The 27,638-nt window shown below is 38.8% G+C and overlaps 1 protein-coding gene across 3 annotated transcripts in view; it reads left to right on the top strand.

Moving 5' to 3' along the window:
- Positions 1-27,638, top strand: part of ULK4 (unc-51 like kinase 4) — a 651,081-nt gene that overhangs the window by 371,037 nt on the left and 252,406 nt on the right. For all 3 annotated transcript variants that reach the window (XM_069088326.1, XM_069088324.1, XM_069088325.1), the window contains exon 32: positions 13,691-13,796. In XM_069088326.1, the coding sequence (XP_068944427.1) occupies positions 13,691-13,796 (106 nt within the window). The remainder of the gene's footprint in view (positions 1-13,690; positions 13,797-27,638) is intronic.

Consider the following 27,638-nt stretch of genomic DNA (forward strand, 5'->3'; position numbering starts at 1 on the left):
CATTGTGATTTTCAGCAGTTTTATGTCTCCTTAAATCTTACACATAAATTGTAAAATGACAAATTGTGTAAGAAGCATGAATACAAAAGGGGATGTATTGAAAACTGAAAAAAATGTTCCAGTGTAGACATCTTTTTTTTGTTGTTAGCATGTGTAGCAAGCCTCAGCTTATAAAGCCCAGCTTCAGTGTTCCTTACCCCATAAAGTATAAATAAAGGAATATGAGGTCAGGAAAAGGGAGAAAGAAGTTGTGTGTGCTGAAGAGGGTGAAATCATGGCAACAATTAATACATACATTTGTGGTAAGATGGAAAGGCAGCTGTTTTAAAGCCTAAGCGAAATAGATTGAACAGTAGTGAAAAGTTTACATGCTTGTATATTGATTATAGGATACAATAATAATGTTTCATTGTGATCTTGGTATTAGGTCATATTAAATACAGAGTTATCTTACTTTTAGGTTAATTTGTGTGTTCTTCTGCTATTATGTTATTTCCTTTAGGAGAGAAAGCAGAGGGCAGCTAGGTGGCACAGTGGATAGAGCACCAGCCCTGGAGTCAGTAGGACCCAAGTTCAAATGCAGTCTCAGACACTTGACACTAGCTGTGTGACCTTCGGCAAGTCACTTAATCCCAATTGTCTTGCCAAAAATAAGAAAAAGAAATAAACAGTTAAATATCAGAAGAGAAGGCAGTTATGTAGAGATTTTTTATATGCAGGTCCTGATACTTAGCAAACATTGAGCAGTAGAGAAATGGTATGTATTTTATTTAAATTGAAAGCAACTGAATAATGTAAACATTTTAAAAATAATGACTATGAGCATCTAAGGATAAAATAAAATTGTAATATCTTTGAGAGCAGATATTGTAACTTATGCTTTTTTATGTAAACCAATCCAATTAGCACCCTGCTAGGTAAACAGCAAGTGCTCAATAAATATTCAGTAGGTTGATTTAAGATGGTTTCAAGTCCCCAAGGAATTAGTTTGTTGAGACAGAATCCCACTGAGGAAGAACTTCTTCAGCCAATAACATTGTAGAATTTGTCTCTTTTAAATATAGTTTTTGCTTGAGTATGTAAGTAATGAAAATGTCTTGCTTCTCCCATCTTTGGGTTGGTCCAGTAGTACAGTAGCACAGACAAGATATTTTCTGGATAGATTAGGTTCTCTTTCAACACCCAGGACAGAGGCATGCAAGAAATGACTTGTGTCTCTATGGACAGGGGGCTGACCCCATTACTCAAACTCTGGCCAGCTGATTCATAGTGGAGCACTGTTGGGCTTGGGCCTAAAGAGGAGTCAAGAGAAAATGTAGCTTCTTGCTAGAGTGCTAAATAATGTGAAAGGACAGGACTGGGGAATTCAAGTGGCAAAATTATCCTACCAAAAGGACCCTAGTAAACTATCTAATGTGTATTGTAATATGGGTGGCATTCTAAAGAAGTATCCAGCATTCTGATTGGCATACTTCATAGAAATTGTTCTTTATATAGCAACTGGCACTGTATCACTAATAATAATTATAGTAGCAATAATATCATTATTATAATGATGAAACTGAAAGTGAAAATGTCTTTCAAAGAGTAACACACTTGAATAAAAGACTGGAATTAATTTTTCACTTCAAATCCAGTAGGATGTCCAGCTAGTGATGTGTCCTTGTGGCTACAGAGAAGAGGGGCCACTGTTTGCTTTGGCCTCCTTCGTAGTTTCCCTGACTTCTGTCATATAGCCAACACCTCTTTGTTAAGTTGCTGTAACAAAGAGCCCATCGGTGGACATATCATCATCTGCAATGCATGGAGGTGGCACAATTCCCCCCCCCCAATTTGTATGTGACTATACTACCTTCCTCTTTACCCACCCCCAGCACATGCCAGTTATACCCACTTTGGGGTGCCCATAGGGAAGGCCACAAGCAGAGCTGTCTTGGCCATGTTTAGCTTTTTGTCTCAACCTGGCATTTTGTTAATGAATGGAGTCCCTGGCATCTGTACCTGGAGACAAACAACTCTTTTGTAACTAAGAGTATCAGGGAGTTGTTTGAAGGCCTTGTGTCAGAAGCAGGACTTGAATTACATCTTCCTCACTTCAGAAGTGGCCCTCTCCCATGGTTAACCTCCTGTCTCTAATAACTGGGTTCTTGTGCCTTGGGATAGAGTCTTGTGACTTTATATTCCAGTTCCAGTAACTGGACCTCTGTTTTCTTCTGCATTCCCAAGGACTGACCTTGGCACTTCATGCTACCCTCTAGTCCCATTTTCTAGGCACTGCTTTGTTCTCCCCAGACCTCCTCAGCACTCCCTAAGGCTAAGCCTTCCCCCAGACTTCCAACTCCTTCTCCAGACTTCTGCTGCTTGCTGTTGCCAGCCTCAAACCCTAGAAACAAACTCCTATGCCAGCCTGCCAGTATACCCACCAGCTATCCTTTGGCTGTCCCCATCTCTTATTTTTCCTGTATAGACCTCTTCCTTCCCTGTGCCAAATTCTCTTGACGTTTCACCTGTCTTTTAAATTCCTTCTTGCTGTGGAGGACCTGGAGCAAGTCTTCATCACAAGACAGTCTTTCCCAAATTTCTTACCCTGCTCTTGGTGGGTTTCTCTTGCTTTGAGGTCTAACTTCCTTTTCTGCCAATACTGTTGGCCCTTGTGACCCAGTTCTGATAGGATGATGTGGGCCTGTGGGCCCAAAACTGATGTCTTACTCTAAATTTTGACTGATTTTCAAAAAATTCCTTCAAGTCCAATATTGAACAGTATCTCTGAGTTCATCAGTCTAGCTTGTACTTCTTAGGACTATTAACTCTTTCCTTGTGAGTCTGTTACCTCCCAGCCTCATCTGGATGCCCCACCCTTCCATCAACATCCTTCCTCTGATCTGTCCTCACTAGTACAACTTATGTAGGTGACCTTTGAGTGAAGTAACCTCTTTCCTCTCCCTCCTCCACTCCATACACTTCAGCAATATCACCTAATCTTCTGTATTGATCTAAAGGAAAGCCCTTCCCTTCTGTGTCTCCTCCCAACCCCATTAAAGAAAGGTAGAAGGTCAACCACACCTGGTATTTCTCTATGCAGCTATTATTTGGGGGACTTGTATATTCTGTGAGGTTGTCTGTGTATTCTTTCCCAGTATTGCTAATCATAAACATCCATAGGTGTGTCCTGGAGATCACTAGTTATTTTAAAGGGAACCCTATATATAAAAGAGTATATGGGTTAAAAAAAGAAGATAAATTTGCCCTAAAAAGTAGCACTAAAGAAAACAGAATCATCCAATAGTATGATCTTGCAGGCCTTCTTTTTTTATCAAATGCATTATTAACTTATAGTTTACATCATTCATTTCCACAAGATTTTGAGTTACAAATTTTTTCCCTGTTTTTCCCCTTACCCACAAACCCCAAAATATCGCCTGCTCCAATCTGCTCTCTCCCATATCTTCTTCCATGAGAAGACTTTCCAGTAGGGCACGGTGGATCTCTATGCCCCATTGCCTCTATATCTTATTTCCCAGTTACATGTAAAATAATATTAATAATAGTATATATATATGTATGTATGTGTGTATATATATATGTATATGTATATATATATATATATATATATATATAAAACATTTGATTTTAAAGCTTTGAATTCCAGATTCATTCCCTTCCTCCCTTGTCACCCACCCTTACTGGGAAGATAAGTAATTCAATATAGGTTGTACATGTGTAGCTATGCAAAACATTTCCATAGTGGATATATTGTAAAAGGCTGACTATATTTCCCTCCCTTCTATCCCACATCCCACTTGTTCTGTTCTCTACTTTGATTCTGTCCCTTTTCAAAAGTGGGTGCTTCCAACTTCCCTCCCCCCAGTCTGCTCTCCCTTCCATCATCCCCCCAATCATCCCATTCCCCCCTACTCTCCTGTGGGGTGAGATACCCTATTTAGTGTGTATATCATTCCCTTCCTAAGCCAAATTCAATGAGAATAAGGTGGACCCATTCCCTTTTGCCTTCCTGTTCTTCCCTTCCATTGTGACCATTTTCCCTTGCCTCTTCTATATGAGATAGTTTGCCCCAATTTGCCTCTTCCCATCTCTCATTATAGTCCTCTCTCACCTCTTAATTTTGCCTTTTAAGTATCATCCCTTCCTATTAAATTGGTCCTATGCCCTCTATCTATGTATACCTGTACACATATATACACACATTCACATATGTATTCATATGCCCATATACCATCCTATATAGACATATACATGTATGTGTATGTGTATATATACATTTCTATTCCCTTCAACTATTTTCATACTGAGAAAAGATTCATAAGTTATAATTATAAGTTTTCCATGTAGAGATGTAAATAGTTCAACTTTGATAAGTTCCTTATGATTTCTTTTCCCTGTTTACCTTCTCATGCTTCTCTTGCTTCTTGTATTTGAATGTCAAATTTTCTATTAAACTCTGGTTTTTTAATCAAGAATGCTTGAAAGTCTTCTATTCCATTGAATGATCATATTTTCCCCTGAAACGTGATACTCAGTTTTTCTAGGTAGGTGATTCTTGGTTTTAATCCCAGCTCCTTTGACCTCCAGAATATCATATTCCAAGCCCTTCGATCCCTCATTGTAGAAGCTGCCAGATCCTGTGTTATCCTGATATTCAAATTGTTTCTTCCTGACTGCTTATAATATTTTCTCCTTGATCTGGGAATTCCAGAACCTGGCTATAATATTCCTAGGAGTTTTCTTTTTGAGATCTTTTTCAGGAGGTGATCGGTGAATTCTTTCAACCTCTCTTTTGCCCTCTGGTTCTAAACATCACGGCGATTTTCCTTCAGAATTTCTTGAAGGATGATTTCTAGGTTCTTTTTTTGATCATGGCTTTCAGGTATTCCAATAATTTTTAAATTGTCTCTCCTGGATCTATTTTCCAGGTCAGTGGTTTTTCCCATGAGATATTTCACATTGCCTTCTATTTTTTCATTTGTTTGGATCTGTTTAATAGTATCTTGATTTCTCATGAAGTTACTAGCTTCCATTTGCTCCAGTCTAAATCTGAAGGAATGATTCTTTTCAGTGAGCTTTTGAGATTCTTTTTCCATCTGGCAAATTCGGCTTTTTAAGGCATTCTTCTCCTCATTGCCTTTTTGAGCGTCTTTTGCCATTTGAGTTAGTCTATTTTTAAGGTGTTATTTTCTTCAGTCAGGTTGTTGACTCTCACTTCATAATTTTCTTGCATCATTCTCATTTCTCTTCCCAATTTTTTCTCCACTTCTCTTATTTGGTTTTCAAAATCCTTCTTAAGGTCCTCTATGGCCTGTAACCAGCTCATATTTTTCTTGGAAGCTGTTGGTACAGGAGTTCTGACTTCTCTGCCTTCCTCCTTTTCCATACTTTGATCCTTTTTGTCTCCAAAATAGTAGTGTAAAGTTGGGTTTCTCTGTTTGCTTTGTTTCCTTTGCCTGGTCATGTCGCCCCTCAGTCACTTGACCCCTGGGCTTTTTGCCAGAGTAGGACTCTGCCACCAGACAGGGGAGCTTTCGTCCCAAATGCTGGGGTTTTCTAAGCTGCTAAAGGTTTTAGTTGGATGCATGCTCTGGCAAGCTGGTCACACACCCCAGGACCTCTACCCTAGACTGCAATCCAGATCCAAGCAGGTTAAAGCAAGAGCGATTACCCGTCACATTGGTTGCTTGGTCCCCCTACAGTCTGCAGGCCAGGAGCTAAAGCTGCCACATGGCAGCGGCTGCATGGCTGCGTGCCTCAGTGGCTTATCTCCCTGGGGGCAAAGGCCGACCATAGTCCCAAACTACCGGATCCCAAAGTTCACACCACACTTAACTCTCACTTTGTCCTTAGCATCTATGGGTTGATAATTCTGGAAACCTCCATAGCTTCTGGTGATCTGAATTCCCTCCAGCCAGCGCCTTGTCAGGCCCGCCCTGAGGCTAAAACCTCGGGCTCATGCAGGGCTGGTCTTGGCTTCCAGAGCACTGTGCTGGCCACTTCCTGCCAGCCTGCCGGGCTGTCTTCTGTGAGAGGTTAGCTTCTCTGTGTCATTTTGGGGGTTCTGTCTTGCAGGCCTTCTTATACTGCCTATACAGTAGGTCAAAAAATTTATAGAGGGACATTTTGTTGCTTCCCAGAAATGCCTCCAAATGAAAAGTTGAAAGGTATATAATGTTCGTTGTGGGCCACATAGTTGGTGCACTTGATAAAGCATGAGTCAGGAAGACCTGAGTTCAAATCCGACCTCAGACATTTACCAACTGTGTGATCTTGGGGAGGTCACTTAATCCTGTTTGCTTCAGTTTCCTCATATGTAAAATAAGATGGAGAAGGAAATGGCAAAGTCACTCCAGTATCTTTTCTAAGAAAACCCTAATAGAGAGATAGAATGGGATAAATTATCTCATATAGAAGAGGCAAGGGAAAATTGTTATAATGGAGGGGAAGAACAGGAAGACAAAATGGAATGAGTCAGCCTTATTCTCATTGAATTTTGCTTAGGGAGGGAATTACATACACAATAAATAGGGTATCTCACCCTACAGTGAGGGGAAGGGGAAGAGAGGGAGGGGATAATGGAAGTGAGGGCAGGCTTGGGGGGGAGGGAAGTTTGAATCACTCACTTTTGAAAAGGGAAAGGATCAAAGTAGGGCATAGAACAAGTGGAGGGTGGGATATATATATATATATATATACATATATAATATATATATAAATATAGTCTTCCACAATATATCCACTATGGAAATGTTTTGCGTAGCTACTAATGTACAACCTATATTGAAATGCTTATCTTCCCAGCGAAGGTGGGTGACAAGGGAGGAAGTGAAAGAATCTGGAATCCAAAGTTTTCAAATCAAATGTTAAAAAAAATATATATATACATATTATTATCAATATTTTACAGGTAACTGGGAAATGAGATATATAGGCACTGGGGCATAGAGATCCACTGTGCCCTACTGGAAAGTCGAAGGGGATATGGGGGAAGATAGGGGAGAGAGCAGATTGGGGGAGGGGATATTCAATGGGAACGCTGTTTTGGGGTGGTGGGTAGGGAAAATTGGGGAGAAAATTTGTAACTCAAAATCTCGTGGAAATGAATGATGTAAACTTAAAAAAAAAAAGAACCCCAAATGGGGTAATGGAAAGTCAGACAGAAATGAAAAACTACTGAATAACCATAGTGTTCATGGTATGTAAATGTATTCAGATTCATGTGTGCAGGGTACATATACAACACACGCACATCAGTTTCCAGTCTTCTAGCACCCTTCAGCTTGCAGTTGGTTCCTATGGAAGCTAGCTTGATTCTAGTTTAGCCAACAGTTAGATAATGCAGGATTGACAAACCACACACAGAAGAGAGTCCAATATTACTGTGGTTCACCCAGCACTATGCTGCCCCAATCCCACTTCACACCTTGATAATTTAGACTGGTTATAGAATTTATCAAAACCTAAATCTGAGTGATATTTTTCATTAACATACAACCCTTCCAAATTAGACTAAAAAGTGTTATGGCCTATATACTATAAAGTCTCTTTGAAAAACCTGATTTTTTTTTTTTTACTGATATTTCCTTGTTATGCCCTTGGTATTCCATAGCTGTCCTGTTTAAGCACTGAAGCAATTAGTTTTGAGAAGGCTGATTCTTCAGGGTCCAGTGCTTTCCTGCCTTTCATTTGCTGAAGCTGTACATTTTAATGAAGTTGTTTCATCTCTGTTGCCAAACACTAGAATTTTGCTGCTTCAATTCTAATTATCTCTGTTGGCGAATGCTATGTTTTATTAGAGCTGTCAAGTGCACTGTTCATTAAATGTCCACAGTCTGTGGTGTCATGCACACAAATTAGATCAGCTTTGCTCGTTGATGGATTATGTATAAGTTAAGTATTTTCTTCATAAACCTTCAAAATGTTGTACACCAGCCACCCCTGGCCTGGTGGTGTGGGTAGAAGACACGCACATTGGCCAAGCCCGGCTTCCGGGCTTAGTTACTGTCGGTGAACCTCTAGGATTCAGTGGATTCTTTCAGCTTCTCTGCAGTTCTGTGGCATCACCTACTAAAGTATAAAATGATGCCTTTGACGGCATAGCAGTGTATTCAGCTTTCTCTGAAAATCAGACTTCCTTCCATGTTTTCTTCCTTTATCCATTTCCCCCTACCATTGTAAGGAGTAAACGTGTTGTGTTTTTATGTGTGTATCATTTCAGGCTGCTTGTTTTTGTCAGCAAAAACAGTAGCCCCTCTGTAGTCTTGATAATGGCCTGAATGGCTCTCTTTGATATCACTTTACTTTAGCGTTCCCCTCTTTCCGACTGTATTTGCACAGCCTTTTTTCAGAAGCTCCTGGGGGGACACTGTGTGTGACCCTGGGGAGCCCATTGGCAGCACCTTTAGCTGGAGCAGTTCATCGGCCTCCTTTCCTGTTTCCTCCTCATATCCCTGTGTCATCAGCACATTATCTGTCACTTGAGTAAATACATCAACCTAATGACCCTTTGTAAATGGCCCTGCCCTTGAGAAGCTCTGAGACTACTACAGGAAGAGACAGGAAAATATTCAAACATTAAACTAGCAAATGGAAAGGGAAATGTTTCTCTCAGTTCAGTGCCAGGGTTACTTGGCCTTGCCTGAATTTGTGTTCCAAACTGTTTCTGATGCACCCCTCAAGGCATGGAGACCAAACGAGGTTATTGATAACCTGGAGATCTTGACTGTTCTATATCTTGCAGAAAAAGAATGAATTTCCCATCAGGTTGCTGAGGGATTGGGGCTGGTGGATTGTGGGAAGCGTGTAGCAGAGACCATCCAAATCCTGCTCACTTCACGGCATCGCTGGGTCCCAGGGTCTCTTTTTATCTTTCATTAGTTAGCATATACAATTGGAAGCTGTATCATCTGTGATTTTTATTAAAAGAATTATCAGTATCGCTTAAACCACACTCACCTTGTATGGTAGAAGAATGAGATGTTTTATAACTAGTAACTTTATTGCTGTGAGGGTATAATAGAAAAGGTGAATTTGGTCATAAAAATGTTTATATCAGAGAAATGATGGATTTCCTTGCAATAAGAATTTTTATTCCCTGGCAGGTCTTTGTACAAGGAGTGTCATATGTCATTTTACCAAAGGAAAAAAGAAAGATTTATTATCTGCCTATTCCTGTTTTTCACAAAAATAGTTTCCTTATGTATCATTAGTTACCTTGTCATGACTAACATGGAGTGTCATCTTGGTGCTTATTAATCAACTCTCCCTTCAAGCCAATCTTAAGAAGAATAATTAAATTACCCTGGTGACAGATCATCGCCTCCACATTTATCTTTTTTCACCTAGTATCATAGAGTATATTTCCTCAAACCTCAGGCTCCCCTGTAATGACTACTAATTCAAGGACTCTGGGACTGGGAGGATTTTTTTGTTTCTAAATGTGCCAAGCACTCCTTAGGATTACGGAGCAGAAGGGCAGAGGTTAAGCCCATAAGAGACCAAATTATACCTTTAATTATGTGTGTTTATGTACGTATACATATTTTCGTATATATACATGCTCAACCTTCAGTTGTGTATATAAAATCCTGTTAATACTAATGAAAATGAGAGTTTTCAAAGCTGAGGGCAATTACAGGGCAAACATAGGCTAAAGTTTCACATATATTTTTGTTTTAGGATCAAAATTTTGAAGTGCTATCAAGTCATGAGTTCATCGTGTTTTTAAACTAATGCAACATTTCCTTTTAGCTATGCTGATTTGTTATTGGACTTTATGATCAGTCTTGGGGTTTTCACTGTTACAGATTGAAATGTCCCCACAAAATCCTAATACAATGCTTCATTATGGTGTAGAGCTGACACTGGACTCTCCAAGGCCAATGCAGCAAAGCCTAAGCTCTGGCTGCTTCTACTAGCTTAATGGTCCCGGCAGCAGATGGCATCTGAGGCAGGGATGCCTTCCACGTCTGACTGTTAAAATACAATCAGATTCATTTTTTTGGTGGTGTTATTTGATGCTTTCCAGATCCAGCCCTTCCTGATGCCTTCTAATAGGAGGAGCCCAGCTGAGTACTAGAGGCTTAGCATCAATGTTAGGCCGCTTGGTGGAGAATTCTTTAGCTATGGCTATTCATGAAACAAAGAAAAATAGAAAATTGCATTTTTGTGACCCCCTTCTCTTTTCACAGAGTTAACTGGTGGGAGATAAGAAAGGGGGAAGTTAGTGCCTAGAATCACTATTTTTAGACCCTCTCTCTATAGAATTTAACTGTTGGTATTCTAAACTTGAGATATTCATAAAATAGTCAATAAGAGGTAATATGGGAGAAACTAAATTGTTTCCATCTTGATGATACAAAGATGGTGGCAACTAAATACTAGGATGACCCACAGATTTTCTTTGGTGAGGTTAATAAAGGAGTTAGTATAACTGGCTTTATCGTGTGTTCTAAGTCTAACTGACAAGTCAAATAAACATTTATTAAGCACTTACTTTGTGCCAGACACTTAAGCTAAATGTTGTCCAGACGTCATTTTGTATGTGAGTGCTCATGGTGAATATTTTTTTTTTAAAAAAGCACTGTGAAAATAATTGCAACTTAGGCACCAGCATTTTTTGCAAAAGATAAGAAGGTAAAGAAAATCTATGTTAAAATTAAATCAACATATATTTTAATACTTGGTGACATCAATGCAAACATGGAAATAAGTGAGAGTGGTGAAAATATATTGGAAAAATGTTATTCAAGTGTAAGGAATGAGAAAAGACTTTGATCTCCTTGACAAGGGGAAAGATATAGCAGCCAAGGCAACACAAGTTTAGAATATGAATTAGTTTGTAAAATCTTAAGGAAAAGGATGGTGGAAGACCATAAACAGTATCACTTCATAAAAGAAAGAGAAACAGTAAAAACAAATATAAGTTTCAAGAAAGCTTGTAGAGGTACCTGAGTAAGCAGTCAGCTTAAGACCATTTAAAGATCAAACTAGAATCTTTACGACTGCCCCAACCTCTTAACCCCTGGCCCGAAATATGGAAAAGATCTGTGAAGATGTTTATAAAAAATTCTTTATCATTGGACAGCAGAACTGTCCTGTTGCAATACTAGATGAGCTTTTCCCTTGTACATATGAAATCATGCAAAACATTTTCATATTAGCCATGTTGTGAATTTTTTAAAGCAAGAAAATTAAAGAAAATTAAAGACAGTACGCTTCAGCCTTCACTCAGAACTCATTTCTCTCTCTGGAGGTAGATGTATATTTCATCATGATTCCTTTGGAATTGTCTTGGATCATTGTATAAGAGTACCTGAGTCTTTCACAGTTGATCATCATTATAATATTGCTCTTACTGTGTACAGTTTTATTCCAGTTTTGCTCACTTCACTTTGCGTCAGTTCGTATAAGGTTTTCCCAGGTTTTTTCTGAAACCATCAACTTCATAATTTCTTTATAGCACAATAGTATTCCCCAAATGATGTCCATGACTTCAACAGAGTTAGAAAGACTTGGTTTGAAGGCCTTCTTGTGTTACATACTGGCTATGTGACCTTAGATTCTCAATGTCTCTGCAACTGTCTAAGACTGAAGTATAAACTGAAAAGCATGTGCATCTCTATGTTGATAGGGGGAGTTTCATCATTAGCTCTTCCCTGTACCAATGAAATCACATGTGTAATAAAGAAATTCTATGTGTTATATGTCTGTAAATCATGAAACATGACTGTTTTCAACGAATTGAAGTTGAGAATCATCTAAGGACAATGAAGAGGTGGATAGTAGATGGGAACAGAGTTCAACACAAGACAAGGAATTATGCAAGTGGTGTGGCATAGAAGGATTTCACCAAATACACGGATAACCAAAGAAAGAGGATGGGCTGGTCATATAGTAAGAATTATACTTAGTATTCATGCAGTGTCTAGAGAACACGGGAAACACTCCTTGTAAGAGTTGACTAGAGTTGCATGGGATGGTTGTATATAGATAAATTATGATCAACATGATTGGAGGGAATACCTGCATCATGGAGGTCACAAAGCCATTTACATAACAGAGAAAATTGGAATAACAGCATTAGGACAAAAATAATTATCATTTGAACTTTAATAGGATATTAAAAGTGTCAAAAATTCTTGATAGTTTTGTGATTTAACCACAATAACTCATGTCAGCATATTTTTCAAGACTATAAAATAATTAAATCTAATGTATTTTATAAACAGATGCTAATCTCGAGAAAGAAACTATCCACAGTGGTCATTTGAACAGGTGGGATTAGAACATAAATTCTTCTGGATAATTTTTCCTGAATTAAGACATTAAGAAAGCATGCTATTGAATATTAGAGCTAGTAGTGGCCTTGCAGATCATCATGTTCAACCTCTCATTTTACAAATGAGGAAACAAAGGATCCAAAGATTATGACTTGTCCAAAGTCTCTCTCACACGCAACTCATTGAGTTAGAACCCAGATGGACATCTCCTGACTTTCCTATTAATAGGAAAGTAAGGTTAAATTTCAAAATACATAGAAAAGCTGATTCAAATATGGGAGGAAGAGACTACATTTCCAAGCTGCTGCCTCTGTAATAAGGAATTCCTCCACTAAAGTTCTATTACTGTGATTATTGTGAAGTAGATGGTGAACCCCCAGCCCCACTCCCCTGTTCTTGAGAATTGGGTCAGCAGAGCAGTTCTACCAACATGATTCAGCTGAGTCTGCCATCCAAGTTAGGCCACATAAAGGATAGGCTCGGAGGCAGGAAGACCCTGGAAAAGATATTCCACCTCAATTTATCCCAGTTTCTTCATCTGTAAAATGGAAAAAATAATAACACCCACCTCACTGGTTTGTGGGAAAGATCAAATGAGACTATGTATGCAAAGTACTTGGCAAACCTTAAAGCATTACAGAAATGCCTGTTTATTATTATTATTTATTAGAAGGTGGGCCACCAGGAGATTGACTGTTATTGCTGTTTCTGTGTTCCTAAGGCACACAATCTCCTTTGCTGGAGCATGTGCCCAGGCCAGTGAAATACAGATCTTTTGGGGAAGAAAGAAGTCAGGAGTTTTGAGTAATTGCTGGTTCTTTGCCCCCTTTGTGCCCAGAAGGGTTCAGTAGAAGGACTGCCGAGGAGATGAGTTCAGATCCTGGTTTTGCTGCTTACTGTCTGTGTCACCCTGGCTAGGTCATGTAACCTTCCTAGATTTCAGTTCCTCATCTGTAAAGTAACTGGCTGCCCTGGATGACTTCTAGATTCTCTTCCAACTCTCAATCCATTGGGCTGTGGTCCTTTCTTAGGCTCATTTTCCATTGTTCTTTCGCTTTGTTCTTTCAAGGCTTTGTTCTTTGAAGTGCCATCATCTAAACATCCTCCGGTCACATGTTGGAATCCTCTTATTTCTGGCTCATTTGTCATCTTCCCAGCACATTCTTTGTGAGCCATGAGCTTATTGTTCAGTTCATTGAAATGAATTAATGGGCTTTCCAGAACAACTGACTTCCTACCAAGGAGTGTCTTAGACACTGAAGAGATTTTGCTTCATTAAGCTATCAAAGATAATCATTAAACCTTGGGGAAGGACGTTGGGGACAATCATTTGCTCATTCATCTTTATTAGTGCCATGGTTGTCTGTGGGCATGATTATGATGGCAGTGACTATTTGTTGCAGGAACACCAGGAAAGCATTCTGGGCAGCACCATGCAGAGTGTCATCGCCCTACTCAACAATCTGGTGGCCTACAAAGAGTCGAATATGAAGCTACTCTATGAACAAGGTAAGGGTTACTTAGAACCAAGTTCTGACTGTAATGCTGTTGAGAGTAAGCTGCTTAGGTTTTGTCTACAAAACTGAAACCTATCATTTAATATAGTAATCAGTTCATTTCACTAATTTTAAGATTTCGTGTTTTTATAGCTATACTCTAGAACCCACTATTGCATGAATACTTTTCATTTATTCATTTTAGTAGTGTGGGTACCACTTGCTCCAAAATAGAACACAAGTCCTTTCTGTACTTTAATAAAGACTTTCATGAGTTGCTGTGATTTTAAAAAAGCAAAACAAAACATTAGCTTAGCACTGAAAACCATTACCTATAGAACTTTAACTAGGTGTTTAGGATGAGGGTGACCTTTGTCCCAGGGCCCCAAAACTTAGAAAGCATAACTGAATTTAGCACCTGGATGTTGAGAATAGTTCATTGCATAGACGTTGCATTCCTCCTGGCCTAGTAAAGCTAAGAAGCTGTCATAAGGTGTGTTTCTTCTTTTCCTCAACACACCCCACAGTGGGTCAGAACTCCTCCCAGCTTTGTCCTGCCCTGCCCCTTCCTCCCACCCCGTGGCTTCTCTGCAGCAGCAATAGACTTATGGTGCCATGGATGCCATATCTCTGTCTGTTTTCCTCTCCCTTACCCACTTCGTGTCCACCCTTTGTGGGATGAGCCTGTCCGCACTAAGTTAAATCCATCTCTAGGCATCTACCATCTTTAGGCTAATTCTATCTAGAAATAAGGTTAAATACCAACAGAAAAACATCTAGGTTCCTAAAAGATCTTCAGATCTTTTAAACATCTCTAGGAACCCACATTTGACCATCTACATAAGGAGGTTTGCTTCATTTCCAGCTCAAATTTTCCTGTTCTCATTAACTTTCATACCTCTTGAGCTATCATTTGTGGAGAAGAGCACAAACCAGGCGCATTCCTCTTCTACAGATGCTTCATAAATGTCAAGAACAGGGTTTTTACTAAGTTGGTTTCTCAACTCTTTCTCCTCCAAGTTAAATAATTCCAATTCTTTTCACTACCTTCTTCTCTACAACTTTAGTCTTATGTATCACTTTACTCCTGGTCCCTTCTCCATTTATAGATTTCCTTCAGCTGAACTGAGGCCTGATCAAAGGATCAGAGCACATTCACCAAGGACTAATTATTTTCTTTCCAAAAACACTGATATTTACTCATAAATAGAGTGCAGCAGAATCTGAAAAGAAGATTGAACAAGTTTTGATATTCTTCATTCAAGTTTTCCTCACAACCTCACTGGGCTCAGGGTATAATCCTCAGTTCTCAAAAAAGAATACTAGAGAAGCCCAAGCTTTTACTGGGCCCGCCAAGCTAGAAGGGCTCTTAGTACTTGCTTACCTCCAGACATTGTGCTTTTGGTAGTACATTTGAACTAGGTCTTCTAAGACATCCATAGTAGAAAGTGTCATAATTTTCATTCATTCATTATTTCACGTGGTTGTTTAAGTTCATACAAAGAGAGTTTTGTTTATAAATTTTCCTGGCATCCAATTCCATGTTATAAAATACTCAAGTGATTCTTCCATTGGAGCTTCTCCCTATTTATTTGAAAACACGTCTGGAATGTGGTTTCATGATCATCTCTCACTTCTCCATTCTAATGGAGATAAGCCATGTCTCACAATAAGCAAAGCTGCAAACTGTCCCAACGAATGAATCTGGCTTACTTTGGAGCACTGACCACACATGTGTCCCTCAGTTACTATAAAGTAGCTTTGCTTTCCCAGCACACACAATAACTGGAGATGATGGGAAGGAGCCCATAAGGCACCAGCCAGGTGGTGAATGTTTCATGATTCATGTATGACCTGCTGAGAACTAACTGCCCTGAGTATCCTGTGTGTTTTGTCTCTGTTATGCTTATTTACATTTATTTCTGTGAAACTCTTCTAATCTGAAGCTGTTTTCTAGTTCAGCTCATCACATATTTTTCTTGGTTTCAAGTATTTTTATTCTTATCAGGGAAAGAATTCATAACGTCAGATAAGACCTTTTCTTTTGTTTATGTTTAAAAAATAACTGAATTATTAACATTTAAAAACTGGCTGCTGGCTAGTGTATATGCATTGACCTTTACATAATGGATATTAATACAAGTTTCTGTATTACTGGCATGACAGTATGAATGATGGATTTACATGGTAAACTGCGGTCATCCAATAAACCACAGCAGCTCCAAAGGAGCATTTAAAGAAATTATGTATGTCCTCAACAGCTCATGATGGCTCTAAAAAGAAATTCTCATTTCTCTGGAGGTTTTATTACAAAACTGCCTAAATTGGTATTTACCCAGGAGACCAGAAAATCACTTGGGTAGATGCTTTGGCTTCATGGATCAGTAGCATACATTCAATAGCTTTCAGAAAACCCTTTTCTTTTAAAAATAAAATTCAAAGTAGTCTTAAAATAACTTAAGTCTCATGTGATTGTCTATATAATATACCTTTTTAAGTCAAGATATTTGCAAGATTATGCTATTAAATTGCAACATATGTCAAGAGGAAGCAGGAGCTTTGTATATTTAAATCTGACACTTCTTTGAAATCTTAAGAATTTGACATGTTTTCCCAGTATAGGACCAGTAGAAATTTAAAGAATTCGAAGGGTGAATTAAAAAGCTCTAATAAATAAATGTACCTTAGAGGTCATCTTCCAGCTTTCCATTCAAGTTAGGAGCATACCTTTGTAGCATTCCTAATTGATGGTCAGTCCAGCCTCCAATCAAAACTTGTCTTAATGAGAAGCTTACTACTTCACAAAGCATCTGTTTAGGTTTGGAATGACTATATGTATTAGCAAAGGCAAATCTCATATTAAATGAAAATCTGCCTCCTTGTAATTTGTACCCAGAGGACCTACTTAAGCCTTCCAGGGCTACACAGAATTTAGATCTGTGGTCTAAATTTATTTGGAGAATACTTAACAGAGAAAAATCTTTGAAGACACTTTAAAATAACCCTTTTAAGGGTTGGGAGAATCTGAGCAGTCTTAATACCCAGTCAGTTAATAATCTAAAATTATGTTTAATTGATTCATGATGAGGGTCAATGAAAAAAAGCTTATTTCTTATTTTAAAAAATAATAGTTAATGTAATCATTTGACTTTAGATAATGCTTTTCCTTTAAATCCTCTGTAAGTTTTATGGGCCTCAATTTCCTCATCTTTAAATGAGGGACGTGGACTAAATGGCTTCTAATTTCCCTTCCAGTCCTAAATCTACAATTCCTATGATCCCACTTTGATTTCGTTCAGTGAACTCTCCATTATAGTTTGTGGACATTATTTATCTTTTCTCCTCTTGTTTTCTTTGGCTTCTCAATTTACTCATTGTTTACATTTCTAGCGATAGTTTGGTGAATGAGATTATTCAATTTCCTTTTTAGTATTCCTAGGAATAATTTGTTATTTGTGGGCATTATCATCATCCTTAGGTAATTCCTGATCCAACAGATCTTTAAGAATTTCATTGAGGTGACATTAAAATTGGTACTTTTTAGAGCATTCTGTCCCAAAGGAAGGACCTTAACATAGGCCCTCAAGACACAAGAAAGCCTCTTATGAGGACATTGGTCTAGTAAACTGGGGCCTTTTCTGAGCACTGCCCACACTGCCCCAGAAACCTGGAGCAGCCCCCTTTTCTCCACTCCAGTGCTCTCTCCCCAATCTCTCCCATTCCCAGCCCTCCATTTCTACCTATTGAAATCCTTCCAACTACCAGCTACTATGGATACCACCTCCTCCATGATTCCTTTTCAAGCTCAGTTTAGAAGTCATCATTTCCACCTTGAATCTCTTGTGCTAGATCCTACACACGTTCCAACTTGAATTATAGGTACTTTTGTGCACATCTTTTCCCCCTTATAAATCACAAGCTCTTTGAAGGAATTTAATCTTTATATTCCCAGTATCTAACACAGTTTTTTGAGGTGAAATCTTCTTGTGTCTTAAGAAATTTAAATGGATAGCCAGGAAGAGAAAGGACAGAGGTCCACATCACTGCAGAGAGAAAGGCACTTGTGATTGGGGCTGCTGACTCTGATTTCAAGAGCAGTTGGGAGAGCAGAAGGCCTGAGAGAGCCAGGTCTTTGTGGCTAATGAGAGCTGACCTGTTTTAGCATGGGGCCACCAGAGCCCTCTCACCTTTCCTAGATACCTTCTCCAACCTCTCAATGTAATTTCATTTTCTCTGTCTTGGGGTGTGTATCTTTAGGTAAAGATTTATTCTAGAGCATAACCGGTGCCTGGGGCCAGGATTTGGTGAGGTTCTTTTATTCCTTCAAGGTCAGATTATTCTACATGTCCCAAGATGGCACAGGCATATTTTCTACTTTTATGTATTTAATAATATCAAAGTCCTTCTTTTGGGAGGAACAGTTGTTGAAATATGATCCCAAATGTTCATATAAAAGGGACAATTAAAGAAATTTAAAGAAACACTTATAAATTTGACACTTTTACTCTAGTGACCAATTTAAAATGTTAGCGTTCAAATAATTTTTTTTAAAAAGCTCTTGATTTTATTCAGTAGTTGAAGATTTTTCCTCGTATCAATTAAATATCAGAAAGACACTGTATAATTCAGTTGCAATATTTATTCTTCTGCATGCTCCTGAAGATTATTTAAATGGGAAGGGGAGCAGGAAATTATATTTCAACCCAAAGTTTTTGAACCTGAATCAATATCCAATGAAAATGGAAATTGATAGTAATTATTGACTCAGCCATAATTATTATAAAATATGTTCATGGTATAATGTTTGCCTATTCAGAGAATAACTGAAAAGTATGAATATAGTCAAGATGGCAGAGTAGAAGCAGGGCCTCCCTGCTGCTCCAGCTTCCACCTTCCTCAGTCCATGTGAAAAGGGGACTCTAAACAAACCTTGGAGCTGCAGAACCCACCAAATGACACAGAGAAGCTAACCTCCCACTGAGGACAGCCTGGCAGGCCAGCAGGAATCAGCCAGCGCAGCGCTCTGGGAGCCGAACCCAGCCCCCCACTGAGGCTTTAGCCCCAGGGCAGGCCTGACCAGCCACTGGCCGGAGGGACCCCAGATCAGCAGCAGCTGTGGCTGTTTCCAGATTTATCAACACATAGATGTGAAGAACAAAGTGAGAGGTCAGTTCAGTCTGGACTTTGGGACCCAGTAAGTGGGAGTGCGTGGCTTTTGCCCCTGGGGTGAGAAGCTGCTGAGACACCGGCAGAGCCAGCCAGCATCACATGGCAGCTTCAGCTCCTGGCCTGCAGAGTGTAGTGGGCAAGCACCAGTCTTAGGGGTAATTGCTCTTGCTTTAACAAACCTCTTGGATCTGGATTGCAGTCTAGGGTGGAGGTCCTGGGGTATGTGTCCAGCTTGCCAGAGCATGTGAAGAGGGCACCCATCTAATACCTCCGGTAGCTGAGAAAACCCCAGAGTTTGGGACGAAAACTCCCCTGTCTGGTGGCAGAGTCATATTGTGGCAAAAAGCCCAGGGGTCAAGTGACTGAGGGGTGACATGACCAGGCAAAGAAAACAAAGAAGACAGAAGATTCCAACATTAGACTCCTATTTTGGGGACAAAATGGAGCAAAACATGGAACAGGAGGAAGACAGTGAAGTCAGAACTACTGCACCAAAAGCTTCGACGGAAAATACGAGCTGGTTACAGGCCATAGAGGACCTTAAGAAGCAGATAAGAGAAGTGGAGGAAAATTTGGGAAGAGAAATGAGAAAAATGCAAGAAAATTACAAAATGACAGTCAACAGCTTGACTGAGGAAAATCACACCTTAAAAAATAGACTAACTCAAATGGCAAAAGGCAATGAGGAGAAGAATGCCTTAAAAAGCCAAATTTGCCAGATAGAAAAAGAATCTCAAAAGCTCAATGAGGAGAATCACTCCTTCAGAATTAGATTGGAGCAAATGGAAGCTAATGACTTTATGAGAAATCAAGATGCTGTTAAACAGATCCAAACAAATGAAAGAATAGAAGGCAATGTGAAATATCTCATGGGGAAAACCGCTGACCTGGAAAATAGATCCAGGAGAGATAATTTAAAAATTATTGGATTACCAGAAAGCCATGATCAAAGTAAGAACCTAGAAATCATCCTCCAGGAAATTCTCAAAGAAAACTGCCCTGATGTTTTAGAATCAGAGGGCAAAATAGAGGTTGAAAGAATCCACCTATCACCTCCTGAAAAAGATCCCAAAAAGAAAACTCCTAGGAATATTATAGCCAGGTTCTGGAATTCCCAGATTAAGGAGAGAATATTATAAGCAGCCAGGAAGAAACAATATTAATATTGTGGAAACACAATCAGGATAACCCAGGATCTGGCAGCTTCTACACTGAAGGATCAAAGGGCTTGGAATATGATATTCTGGAGGTCAAAGGAACTGGGATTAAAACTAAGAGTCTCAGCTACCCAGCAAAACTGAGTATCATGTTTCAGGGGAAAATATGGTCATTCAGGGGAATAGAGGACTTTCAAGCATTCTTGCTGAAGAAACCAGAGTTGAATAGAAAATTTGACATTCAGATACAAGAAGCAAGAGAAGCATGAGAAGGTAAACAGGGAAAACAAATCATAAGGAACTTATCAAAGTTGAACTATTAACATTCCTACATGGAAAAACAATAATTGTAACTTATGAAACTGTTTTCAGTAGTTGAAGGGAATAGAAATATATATATAAGGGTATATGGGCATATGAATACATATGTGAATGTGTGTATATGTTTACAGGTATACATAGAGAGAGGGCACAGGATCAATTTAACAGGAAGGGATGATACTTAAAAGGTAAAATTAAGAGGTGAGAGCAGAATATAATGAGAGGAGATGGGGAGAGACAGAATGGGGTAAACTATCATATAGAAGAGGCAAGGGAAAATGGTTACAATGGAGGGGAAGAATGGGAAGGCAAAAGGGAATGGGTCAACCTTATTTACATTCAATTTGGCTTGAGGAGGGAATGAAATACACACTAAATAGGGTATCTCACCCTCCAGGAGAGTAGGGGCGAAGGGGATGAGAGGGTGAATGATGGAAAGGAGGGCAGGCTGGGGGGGAGGGAAGTTGGAAGCACCTACTTTTGAAAAGGGACGGGATCAAAGCAGAGAATAGAATAAGTGGGAGGTGGGATAGGAGGGAGGGAAATATAGTCAGTCTTTTACAATATATCTACTATGTCATTGTTTTGCATTAGCCACACATATACAACCTATACTGAACTTCTTATCTTCCCAGTAAGGGTGGGTGACAAGGGAGGAAGGGAGTGAATCTGGAATTCAAAGTTTTAAAATCAAATAATCAAATACATATTATTAATACTATTTTACATGTAATTGGGAAATAAGATATACAGACACTGGGGCATAGAGATCCACTGGAAAATTAGAAAGGGGTATGGGAGAAAGTATGAGAGAGAGCATATTGGAGGAGGGGATATCCTGTGGGACTGCTATTTTGTGGCGGTGGGTAGGGGAAAAACGGGGAGAAAATTTGTAACTCAAAATCTGGCAGAAATGAATGATGTAAATCAGAAGTTAATAAAGCATTTGGAAAAAAAAAGAAAAGTATGAATATAAGCCCTGAGCAACAAAGTCAGAATAAGACATCTGACAAACAATGTAGCATAGGACTCTCTGGATTTGGGTATAAAGTTAATCATTAAGATAATGATATAATAGCTGGATTCTGCAGTCTTCACTGACTTAAAGTTTCAGGGATTGCTACTTCCATACAGGATGAGATGAACTAAGACTAACTTTTTCCAGTTGTTTCTTATACTTCTGTCTTTGCACTCTCTTTCTTTTTCCCTTCCTACTCTTTCCCTCATTATCTAACAAACAAAACAAAACAAAAAAGCCAACAACCCACTGCTATCTCAACTTTTAGTGCTATGTATGAATTGAAGACAAAAGTGATTAAACAATTTTTCATCATATTTCTTCCAAAAGATGACAGTTTTATCTTTAAAGAAATATCATGTGGCATCAGCCAAGAATGTTATTTATTGAATTTTATGTCACCATAAATTCAAGTTGATTCCTTGATTTATTTTTGTTGCTTCTCTTGCAGTCATACTAACCACTGCAAATTTAGGTGATTTAATGATTCAACAGCACTTAACATCACTAACATCTGGCAATTTTCATGTGATGAAGACCTGCCTGCTTGTGAAATGGATGTCCTAACAATGGTCTGTTTTATCCCGAAAGACCATGAGACTGAAGAGCTTTCAAGGCTTGGGTGGAAGATGCTGCGGTTGGTTTATTTTTCATGCATTGATCAGAGCCCTGCAGGGAAACTGGCAATACTCCCATGCATCTCATTAGGAAACAAGAGATAAATTTCTTCAGTAAAAAACATCCAAAGAGCAGCTTGGTATAGTGGAAAAAGCAAGGGACTGGGAATCAAAAGGCTTCCATTGAAATCCTGGTAGTGTCACTTATTATGTGAGTTTAGACAGGCCCTTGATTCCCTCATATGTAAAATGAGGTAGTTGGAGTAGATTAGGAATTCTCAACCCTCGAGTCATAGACCTCTTTCATAGTCTTATGAAGCCTAATGGGTTTTTTCTCAGAATAATACTTTAAAAAGGTGTAAATTTGGGGAGGCTAGGTGGCTCAGTGAGTAGAGTACTGGCCCTGAAGTCAGGAGGACCTGAGTTCAAATCCGTCCTCAGACACAACACAAAAACTAGCTGTGTGGCCTTGGGCAAGTCACTTAACCCCAATTGCCCTCCAAAAAGCAAAAAAAAAAAAGGCATAAATTAAAATACATAGTATATACAAAGGAAACCAATTATATTGAAATAGTATCAAAATCTAGATTTTTTTTAAAAGTTCATAGACCCTAAGTTAAGAACTGAACTAAATGAGACCCTTCTAGGTCTATATTCCTATATATTCCTACAAATTAATCTAACACTCCATAACTGAATTTGCCACAGAATTTCAGCCTTAGAAGGGTCACCTGACATTATGTAATCCAACCTGTACCTGTATATGAACCTCTCTTTGTGTCTGTCTGTCTGTCTGTCTCTTGGCAAATGGATCTATATGTGTGTGCAGAGAAAGACAGAATCCAGAAGAAGGGTTCTGAGGTAAGAAAATGAAGGGGAGATTCATCGGGCTTATGTAACAGTAAGAGGGGGGGGGGGAGTTCACGTTAAATAAGGTTCATGTCAAAAAGATCTCTAACCTTTGATTAATCACGGGCTCTACCATGAGCTAAAATCATGAATATGCCGTTGAGAAAACATAAACTCTTTTGCACTTTGCAGTTTGGCTCCAATGTCTTTTTTCTAGCTTTATTGATTATACTTCATTTTGTACCCTCTGCTTTCCATACAAACTGAACTATTCTGCCATCTATATCTTTCCTTTTCTACTTTCATAAATTCATACAGATGATTTCCTCTTCCCTGGAATAAATTTCCTCTATTTCTGACTTTTGAAATCCTGCTCTGCCTTCACAGCCCATCTCCAGTGTACCTCCTCCATGAATCCTTCCCTGATCTTCTCCACATCCCCCACCCTTTTGAAGGTGGTTTCTTCATTCACTTACAGGTCACATAAGAAACAAGCTAGGGAGAACTAGAGAGATCCTGAGAATCTCTTAAAAAAACTCTGAAATAGCAATTATATTCAAGAGATAAGCCAGTTTCAGCTGTCTCCATTGTCTAGGATACCAAGAACCCACACAAAGTAAAAATCCAATGAATTGACAACTAGCAGCATGCACCCCAGCATCCCCAGGGTGGCTGCCAACACAGGTTCTTATATCTGCTTTTCTGAAGGAAAACAACCCCAAATGGGTTAACAATCTTGCTTTAATCACTCAAACATATCATTTACCTAGTTCAAGGGAAAAAGTCAGCACCCTGAACCTCAGAGTATACAGAGGTTACAAGCAGAAGTTACAAGAAGACAGAGAAACAAACATTTCAAGTAGACAGGCCTCCAACTGTCCAACCATTACATCCATACCTAGTCAGTTACCAGAAAGGGAAGCATCAACATCTGGGTTTTTCAAAGCTGGGGGGCTCTCAACGGCTGCCCAGAGTCTCGTCTGGTCAAATCACACAACACCTCTCAAAGTGAGCCCCAAAACAAAGTCTCACAACAGGGTTTATATGGCCTCCTGGCTCAGAGAATGTAACAACCCTCTTGACCCCACTGTCCAATCACAAAGTATCTCCTGAAAAATAAGCCTCCTGCCATAGGCTCCAGGTGCATTTAAGCCTATTAAATGACCTAGGGGCAGGGAAGATCTTACACAATATAATCTTAGAAAGATGGTAACAACATAAATTTATATTCCCATTACAACAACAGAGAGGAATACCAGATTCCTGATGCAATCACTTAGAAATCCCTTTCCCCAAATCAGCAGAACCACACAAGCTGACACACAAAGCTGTAAAAAAAAATCACAACTCTACACCCCTATGTCCATTTCTCCCCCCTCAAAAAAAAATAGAAATTTGCTCAAGCTCAGATATCAGCAAGACAGTACTCTATTGCAACAGAACTCAGCAAGAGAATGAAGGATCAGAGGAAAATGGGGCATGACATTTGTGAGGTGGCATGGCACTCTGCTAAGCCTGAGAGAAAGAACCTCAGATTCATTCTGAGCCAAATATGTCTCCCTAAGAAGTCACTTTGGGCAAAATCTTTGTCTGGTGAGCCATGAATTTTCCATTGTGGGAGGAGACTAAAGAGCTTTTAGATCCAGCCTCCAAGGAAACCACCATTAGGTGTGAGTGAGTCACAAAGTGAACAATAGGGGGAAAAAAAGAAAAAACACACTAAAATTACCAGAGATATCAAGAAGAACACTCAATTGAAGGCCTTGAGTATAAGCAGATAAGTCAACAGGAAATATATTAATAGCAAAAAGAAATGTGACCTCCAGGTCAGAGAAAATAGTCCAGGCATCTATGAATAAGTATTGTTAAGAAAAAGGAAAATGAATCAATATCTGATGAGGCAGATGAACCTGTAGATTGCCAAAAGAGCATGGAACCACAGAAGGATGTTCCTAAATGGTTTAAAAGAGAAATAGAATTATGAAAACAAAATTTATGATCTGCAAAGCAGAAATAATTGGTAGAATGGGAAAAATTTGAACGCACAATGAGAAGTCTCACCAAAGAAATAAAAGGAGAGAATAGATTCAAATACATGGAAATGAACCACAGTATTGAACAGAGAAGCAAAAATTGGTAACATCATAAGAAAACTTGAGCTCCATAGAAGCTAAACATTGATCTTGAAAACAGAATTATAGAGACAACATAAGAATTATAGGTCTCCCTGAAGAACACTATAATGCAAACCTGAATGCCAAAATTTGAGAAATCATAAAGCATAACTGCCTAGAACCTTTGGACACAGAAAACAAAGTGCAATTGAAAGTATCTATAGATCGTCTCCAGCAAAAACCATGTTCAAAACAATTCCGTTGAGAAACAACAGATTCTATGTGAAACCAAGAGAAAGAACTTCAGATAAAGCGGAAAGGAAATTTAAATAACACGAGACTACACTGTGTCCACTAGAAACTGCAGGAGAAAATGGAATATGTTTCTAAGATCAAAGGAACTTAAGATGCAACCCAGGGTGAACTACCCTGAAAATCTGAGCCTAATCAAATGAAAAAACATGAACATTCATTTAAAAAGAGGTGTTTAAAACTAGGCATGCCTGGAGAAAATATTTCCTTCTCAAACACCTGAGATAACACAAAGGATAAACAAATACAGCAACCAAGGACAACAACAAAATAACAACTGTGAGTCTATCAAGAGATTTCCTTCTAAACGTACATGAGAAGATAGAGTGAAAGAAGTATTCATAAATGATTATTGCTAATTAGAAGTGATGGTGGGGAAAACAGGCCTGAAATGTCATGGACTAAACATCACAACAGCCTGACTATAGGCAAACTAGTGTTCTTCAAAGGCCTACATTGCAGAATTGGGGGCGGGGGCTCAGAAGAGGGAGGGAACAAGATAAAGATAGAGGAAAACATGTAATATATTCTAATCAAGTAAAATACTAACAATGAGTGGAAAATAATAGGAGAATGGATGAGGATGCCAAAGAAGAAATTGAAAAAGGGGGAATTAAATGGAGGGAATCTAGTTTCAGTGTTGAGAGGGGGTACCACTGGTGAATGCTCCTATGGGAGAGGAGACATGTTCTCTAAAGGAAAACTGGAACCATAAATGGGTATGATCTTCAGGGATTTGGTTCTTAAAGAGACCGCTCATCCTTCATCAGAAGAAGACCACTGCATCCTGTTACCCAGAAGAGTAGAAAGATGTAGAACCAGGGAAGAAATTTCAAGGCAAATGGGAAAAAAAATAACAATGTGGAGGGTACAGGTAATAATGAATAATATAATCAGGAACACAGGTAAATTTCCTACAAGAGAACAATGTCCTCTTTTATCTGCACAATAACAAAAAAGTGTTTAGAGGAAAATTCCATGAGGAATGCAGGGTTTAAAGAAGGGCTAAATAATCATATGGGCCATTAGCCAAAGAGTAAAAGTCTATGAATGAAGAGAATGAGAGAAAGAAATCATTTTTGGAAAAAAAGCATAGGAAATGAACATTTTAAAACTAACCAAAAAAGTTGAAAAGGAGGATTGGAAAGGGGATTCTACTTGGATTCTACTTGACTACTTAACCAAGAGTGGGGGAGGAGGAGAGAGGAAAAAACAATAAGATAAAAGCAAGCGGAAAAAAAAGAATAAGCAAAACTAGAGAACTGGAAGGAGGGGTAAAAAAACTAAGGATGAGGATGAAGGAAAAAGAGCCAGTGGGATGAAAACTGCCTTCAGGTAGATTAAAGTAAAATGACCTAGGAGGAAGGGGGAAAATTCTTAATTTGAAAAAATATGTTACAGACAGATGGAGGAAACTATAAACCTCACCCATATCTTTAAATGTAAATGGATTAAACAAATCCAGCACAATGAAAAAGGGACCAATTGGATACAAAAACTAAATCCCACAACCTGTTCAAGTTGTTGTTCAGTCATTTTTCAGTCGTGTCTAACTCTTCATGACCATGTTTGGGATTTTCTTATTAAAGATACTGGAGTAGTATGTCATTTCCTTCTCCAGCTCATTTTACAGATGAGGAAACTGAGACAAACAGAGTTAAGTGACTTGCCCAGGATCACACAGCTATTAAGTGTCTGAGGAGAGATTTGAACTCTGAAAGAGGTTTCTTCTCGACTCCAGGTCCAATGCTCTATCCACTGCACCACCTAATGCCTTTACACTAAGTTAGGAAACAATAAAATGGACTATTCCCATTATTCTTAGTCATTTAAGCAGAATTTTAATATCATGGTGTTCTCTCCACAGTCGGGATAATATGCTTATATTTATTCATCCTAAGTCATTCTTTTCATAGTAAGATTCAAATTCAACAAACATTTGTTATGCATCCACTATGTACAAAGTATTACACTAGATATTGAAGATGATGGATACATGGAAAAGGACATTGGCCCTATCCTTGAGAAGCTCACAAATTAATGAGGAGTATGACATTCATAAAAATAAATATGATACAAGATAGACTAATATCCCCACCAAATAACCATTACTTAGTAAAATTGTGGAAGGGAGTTTTGCCTAGTCATTTCTCAGAAGCCATACTACTCTAAGATTCTGTGTTTTTGTTTTTTCTTTCTTTTGTACTTGCCTACTTTGTGTGTGAATACCCTGCAATCACCAAAATTGGAGCCATGGAGAAAAGTTAACGTAATGGAAGAAAGCTGTTCAGATGTAAA

This window comes from Petaurus breviceps, unplaced genomic scaffold (assembly GCF_028583685.1).
Source record: "Petaurus breviceps papuanus isolate PSGF00001 unplaced genomic scaffold, PetGlider_PUasm1.0 185, whole genome shotgun sequence".
Lineage (NCBI taxonomy): Eukaryota > Metazoa > Chordata > Mammalia > Diprotodontia > Petauridae > Petaurus > Petaurus breviceps.